The sequence below is a fragment of the Aegilops tauschii genome, chromosome 3 (genome assembly GCF_002575655.3).
Source record: "Aegilops tauschii subsp. strangulata cultivar AL8/78 chromosome 3, Aet v6.0, whole genome shotgun sequence".
Classification (NCBI taxonomy): domain Eukaryota; kingdom Viridiplantae; phylum Streptophyta; class Magnoliopsida; order Poales; family Poaceae; genus Aegilops; species Aegilops tauschii.
This window is the reverse complement of record NC_053037.3, coordinates 491,157,061-491,163,836: the sequence shown is the minus strand read 5'-3', so window position 1 is coordinate 491,163,836 and position 6,776 is coordinate 491,157,061. Positions and strand designations below refer to the sequence as shown.

At 38.3% G+C, this 6,776-nt stretch overlaps 1 protein-coding gene across 1 annotated transcript; it reads left to right on the top strand.

The window, feature by feature from the left end:
* The first annotated feature begins 392 nt into the window (after positions 1 to 392).
* LOC109759925 (ABC transporter A family member 8) lies at positions 393 to 5,187 on the top strand. The gene is made up of 14 exons (XM_020318756.4): positions 393 to 1,017; positions 1,105 to 1,229; positions 1,314 to 1,472; positions 1,549 to 1,711; positions 1,795 to 1,920; positions 2,010 to 2,093; positions 2,510 to 2,868; positions 2,976 to 3,176; positions 3,274 to 3,383; positions 3,481 to 3,565; positions 3,725 to 3,853; positions 3,933 to 4,038; positions 4,117 to 4,205; positions 4,779 to 5,187. The coding sequence occupies exons 1-14, from the start codon at positions 876 to 878 to the stop codon at positions 5,055 to 5,057; spliced, it is 2,157 nt and encodes a 718-aa protein (XP_020174345.3). The 5' UTR covers positions 393 to 875; the 3' UTR covers positions 5,058 to 5,187.
* The last annotated feature ends 1,589 nt before the right edge of the window (positions 5,188 to 6,776 follow it).

The window sequence follows — 6,776 nt, the reverse complement described above, 5'->3', positions numbered from 1 at the left end:
CAGTGTATTCCACGTGCGATAACAGGTCCTGCATAGCTGAAATCCATTGCTTTGCATGTGTGTCTGTAACTTCAGTCATCTTCTGCACCATCGTCTCATTGGCCAATGCCCATACACATCTTGCTGGAGAGCAGTCCAGAAGAGCATGGCGCCATGAATCAGGAGCCCCGCAAAGAGGGCAGCATGCAGAGTCGGCCATGTTTCTATGCTCCAGTACGTCAAAGGTGGGTATCGAATGTTTAGCCAAGCGCCAAAGAAAGACTTTGAGCGTTGAAGGAATCTGTGAGCCCCATAGATTAGTCCATTGCTTTGCCGAGTCCACTGTATTCGAGCTACCAGCATCATGAAACAACCAACCTTCGCGACTATACTCTCCTTCGTTTGGTGGGACTAAATTTTCGACCATGTCATGAAGGCACTAATGGGCCTTTGTTTCCCGGAAGTATTTGTTATATGAGCCGAAAGCCCAGCTAACTTTCAACAGAAGAATCATATTATGTTGTATATACAATAAGTTGTATAATATTTTAATCTGAACAAACATGCAAAGTCTCTGTGTGTGTGTGTGTGTGTGTGATGCTTCATATTTATCTTCTGTTCTTGTTGTACGTACATACAATATCTGTATACTCATATTTATCCTAAAGTGCTCTATGAAGATATAAATGGTTGGGGACAGTAGCTGGTATTTGAGACATTTCCCTAGAAAACTAGGATCTAAGCTATGATTGGTTAGCAAGTAATTTTTTTCATTACAGAACTCTTAATTGGCACTTCTACAATTTGACGTTTGAGTTTTTTTCCTTTTCCAAGAATAAGTTATTGGAGGATTTCATATATTTTGTATCCCCAGCCTGCTAATATTATTGTTTCCAATGTTCCTTGAATGTCCAGATGTGGACTGCATTCAAGGTTTATCCTTATGGCGTAAAAGTGCGTCGGTCATCAATGATGAACTATTTAAGGGTTATAGACAACGAGGAAGTGGAGGAGGAAAGACAAATGAATTTGTTGCAGGTGATATAATCTACTGATCTTGTCCGGTAAAATGTTTAGCATTCCTTGACTCCTTTTCTTCTGCGTGCATTATTTTTCCCTTCACAGGTTACGACTTCTTGAACACAAGCAAGGACAGTCTTGACATTAATATTTGGTTCAATTCTACCTATAACAGAAAGGTTGCGTATTCACCCATTGCAATATTACGAGTTCCACGCTTGGTCAACATGGTATGTGCTTTGAACTACTGCACAACTTCATGTGCATTTCATTTGTGTTGCAACTATTAAAATGAGTTGTACTTTTTTTTATAGGCGTCCAATGCATACATCAAATTCCTCAAAGGAAGTGGAGCGAAAATGTTGCTCGAATATGTTAAAGATATGCCTAAAGTAGGATCAAAGTTAAAAGTTCAAATTAATTCTATTCTTAGTACACTATTATTCACATGGATTGTGGAACTAATCTTTCCGGTGAGTATGAGACGACCTTCTGTAATTAAGTTCTCAAAATGGGTAAAATGATCATTTGGTACTATACCATTTACAGGTTATGCTAACATATCTCGTGTATGAGAAGCAACAGAAGCTTAAAATTATGATGAAGATGCATGGTTTGAAAGATGGTCCTTACTGGATGATAAATTATGCTTACTTCTTCGGTCTATCAGCTGTCTATATGATATTGTTTGTCATTTTTGGCTCCTTGATAGGTAAATGTCTAGAAACTTCATCAAGGTATAGCATGTGTTTCAAACTAACTTACTCTATTTTAAATCTGTTTTATTTTGTGCAGGTTTGCGTTTGTTTACAAAAAATGACTATAGCATTCAGTTTGTTTTCTACTTAATACACATAAATGTGCAGATTGTACTTGCATTTTTCGCGTCATCCTTCTTTTCTTCTGTCAAAATAGCCACAGGTCAGTGTCTAAAACATGTAAGGCCTAAAGTAAATAGGCAGTGCTTATAATACTGTGACTAACTAATCTAAGAAATTGTTATGCTGCAGTGGTTGGTTACATCTATGTATTTGGTTCTGGTTTACTAGGGGGGTTTCTTCTGCATTTTTTCATTGAGGATACAAGTTTCCCGAGTACGTTTCTTTCTTATTTACTTCCTGCGTACAAAATTAATTGAAGTTCTAACTTTGTCCTAAGTCAAGATTGAATAAGTTTGGCCAGGTTTATAGAAACATATATCAGCATCTTTAACATCAAATTAGTTTCATCAGATTCATCATCAAATATATTTCCTTACAATACATATTTGATGTTGTAGATAGTAATATTTTTTAATAGACTTGCAAGAACATTGGATGTTTGATCACTTTTGATGTCCCAAAATTTCAGATTTTTTTGGTATTTTTTGAATTTACTGCTCATCACCTTTTTTGAATTTTAAAAAGGTTGACTTAAGACAAAACTAGAAGTTCAATTAAGTTGAAACAGAAGAGTAGATTTGACAACTTTCTCAAGACCATATGCATGAAAGCTTTGTTTTCACATACAGAGGGTTCGATAGTAGTCATGCAGATGATCCCTGGATTTTCACTTTACCGAGGATTATACGAGTTTAGTGCATTCTCTGGAAATGAAAATGGAACAGGTGGTATGAAGTGGGCTAATTTGAGTGATCCGGTCAATGGAATGCGTACCATATTGATTATTATGGTTATCGAGTGGGCAATACTTCTCCCATTGGCATTTTATTTCGATAATGTTTCATTATTGGATGGGAGACTTCGAAAAAGGATGTTAGTCTTCTTTAAATGTTTTAGAATGCGAGCAGTATCATTCAAGAGATATAGCTTTGGGCGACTAGGATCTAATGTACTAGTTGAAATGGAGAACCCTGACGCTACTCTAGAGGTAGGTTAAACTATTGCATATTTCTTAAAGATACCCATTCATCTTTTGTATGGGGAGGCCCTGACAATATATGTATATGTTGATAATTTGTTTCTTATTATTTTTAGAGAGAGGTAGTTGACCATCTTCTGTTGGAACCTAATTCAAACTATGCTACTATATGTGATAACCTAAAAAAGGTGTATCATGGAATGGATGGGAACCCTGACAAGCTTGCAGTTCGTGGGTTGTCCCTTGCCATCCCAAAAGGCCAATGTTTTGGAATACTTGGCCCGAATGGGGCTGGGAAAACATCCTTCATCAGTATGGTAATGTGACAAGACCTACTGTGCATCCACTTTTAATTTTGAACGAAAGTGAGCCAACATATTCACGCATTAGTGTTATATTTTCCTTTTCTCATAGATGACTGGTCTCATTCCACCCACATCTGGTACTGCTTATGTCCATGGAATGGATATACGGACTGATATGGATGCCATCTACACAAATATGGGTGTCTGCCCACAACACGAGTGAGACCTTGATCTAAAATTAATCTAATTGTATTATTTTGGCATAGCTCTCCATGCACACTATATTGCAAAAATGCTATTGCTTTATGAAATGCAGCTTACTTTGGGAAACATTAACGGGAAAAGAGCATCTGTTATTTTATGGGAGACTAAAGAATCTTAAAGGTGTTGAATTACTGAAGGTATAGTTATACTACTTTTACATGTGTGCACCAATATAATTATTATTACTATTATTTATCTCATTGTGAAAAGTGGTGCTATATTTTACGTTCATTGGTTCTGTCATGTAGTAAAATTCTAGATGAGTATGTGAATTGTAAGTTGTGTTGTGCTATCAGGCAATTGATTATTCTCTGAAGAGTGTTAATCTATTCCATGGCGGTATCGGCGATAAGCAAGTGAGAAAGTATAGTGGGGGCATGAAACGAAGGCTAAGTGTCGCAATCTCTTTGATTGGGGATCCCAAAGTACGAATTTGATTCATGTTATGTTCTCGGCTGGACAAACTATAATTGAACCCGTCACTGAAAATTGCATATATCTTAGGTTGTTTTCATGGACGAGCCAAGCACTGGACTAGATCCAGCCTCAAGAAATAAACTGTGGAGTGTTGTGAAGGAGGCAAAGAAAAACCGAGCCATTATTCTTACAAGTATTCAACTTTCCTAGTCATCTCTTCATTACTTCGATATATACCTACATTGTGAATCACAAGTATGTTTTTTGGCAGCACATTCAATGGAGGAGGCAGAGATAGTATGTGATAGACTCGGTATTTTTGTTAATGGTGGTTTCCGATGCATTGCAAATCCAAAAGAGGTAAATTACCCTATCCGAAGAGAGTGAATTTTTTGAGCCCCCATGTAGATGCACCTCCTATCTTTGCCATACAACCTTTTATAAAGATTTGCGCTCTCCCACTATAGAAACTTCTCATTTTTGGTTGTTCCAAGTAAAATAACATTTGAACTTGAAACTTTGCAGGTAAACAACACATGCATACTATAGCCTACAGAAAATATTTTAGATTTTTGGTGCAACATAGATGTTGGATACGAGAGACTTTAGAATAATATTAGCATTATATATATATTTCTCGTGCACCCAAAAATCAGATAGTTTTTATGGACGGTGTACTAGTCGCATGCTCTCTTGCAAAATTTCAAGTACAAATTTCTTTTTGGTTGGGAAAAAAGTTCAGACATATCTTGATGCAAAACTGGACACTCTAGATAAGAGGGGCAGGTACACTGGTAGTGGGCACTCATTGACAACTTTCTCAGTATGGATGTTCGCAAAAAAAATAGTTTCTCGACAGGGAACGTTGTGACATTTTTTTCACTATTCTAATCTATTGGACACTTGGAATTTTTCTATTGTTATGTTTTGCAGCTAAAAGCTAGATATGGGGGCACCTACATCTTCACAATGACAACATCTTTGGAACATGAACAAGAGGTTGCCCAGCTGGTTCACCGTTTGTCGCCAAGTGCAAAAAGGATATATCACATATCTGGAACACAAAAATTTGAGCTAGCAAAGCAGGAGGTGAAGATAGCAAACGTTTTTCATGAAGTTGAGAGTGCCAAATGTCGTTTCAATATACACGCTTGGGGCCTCACTGACACAACTTTGGAGGATGTCTTCATCAAGGTTGCCAAGGGAGCATGAGTTTTCACTGTGAATGCTTAGATATCCAATTTATAAGTGATTATTGCTTCAATTTATTGAGAATAAACAATTTATAATGCCCGTATGAAATTCCCTATGATTCTGGCTTAGCATGGCTTGATAAATCAATACTTATGGGTATCTGATGACCCACAAGTATAGGGGATCAACCGTAGTCCTTTCGATAAGTAAGAGTGTCGAACCCAACGAGGAGCAGAAGGAAATGAAAAGTGGTTTTCATCAACGTATTTTCTGCAAACATTGAAATTATCGGTAACGAGTAGTTTGATAGCAAGATAGTTTGTAACGGACAAGTAACGGTAACGGTAAATAAAGTGCAGCAAGGTATCCCAATCCTTTTGAGGCAAAGGACATGCCAAAACGGTCTCTTATGATAAGCAAAGCGTTCTTGAGGGAACACGGGAATTTCATCATGTTGGTTTGATTCGTGTTCGCTGCTTTGATAATTTGATATGTGGGTGGACCGGTGCTTAGGTGTTGTTCTTACTTGAACAAACCTCCTACTTATGATTAACCCCCTCGCAAGCATCCGCAACTACGAGAAAAGTATTAAGATAAAATCTAAGCATAGCATTAAACTTTTGGATCCAAATCGGTCCCTTATGAAGTAGCGCATAAACTAGGGTTTAAGCTTCTGTCACTCTAGCAACCCATCATCTAATAACTACTCCACGATGCATTCCCTTAGGCCCAAATATGGTGAAGTGCCATGTAGTCGACGTTCACATAACACCACTTAGGGAATCACAACATATATATCATCAAAATATCGAACACATATCAAGTTCACATGATTATTTGCAACATGACTTCTCCCATGACCTCAAGAACAAAAGTAACTACTCACAAATGATAATCATCCTCAAGATCAGAGGGGTATTAAATAGCATAATGTATTTGAACATATAATCTTCCACCAAATAAACAATATAGTAATCAACTACAAGATGTAATCAACACTACTAGTCACCGACGGGTACCAAATCTGAGGTTCCGGTACAAAGATTGAACACAAGAGATGAACTAGCGTTTGAGAGGAGATGGTGTTGTTGAAGATGTTGATGGAGATTTCCCTCCCAAAGATGGGAGAGTTGTTGGTGATGATGATGGTGATGATTTCCCCCTCCGAGAGGGAAGTTCCCCCGGCGAAATCGCTCCGTCGGAGTGCAAAAGTGCTCCTGCCCAAGTTCCGCCTCGAGACGGCGGTGCTTCATCCCGAAAGTCCCCTCATGATTTTTTTTTCTAGGTCAAAATGACCTATATACCAGAAGATGGGCACCGGAGGTGGGCTGGACTAAGCACAACCCCCCAGGGTGCGCCTGGGGGGCCTGGCACGCCCTGGTGTCTTGTGCTCACCAGGTGGCCCCCCTACGGTAGTTATTTGCTCCAGTATTTTTTATATATTCCAAAATGATTCTCCGTAAATTTTCATCTCATTTGGAGATGTGCGGAATAGGTAACTCTGACATAGTTTTTTCAAGTCCAGATGTTCAGCTGCCGGCATTCTCCCTCTTTGTGTAAACCTTGCATATTATGAGAGAAAGGGCATTAGAATTACTCCATAAAGCATTAGTATGCATAAAAACATTACAAATAACAGTACGAAAACATGATGCAAAATGGACGTATTAGTATCCCTTGCGAATGCTAGGGAATCTCAAGGGCATTGGTCAACTGGAGTCGCTCACGTGTCCGCAG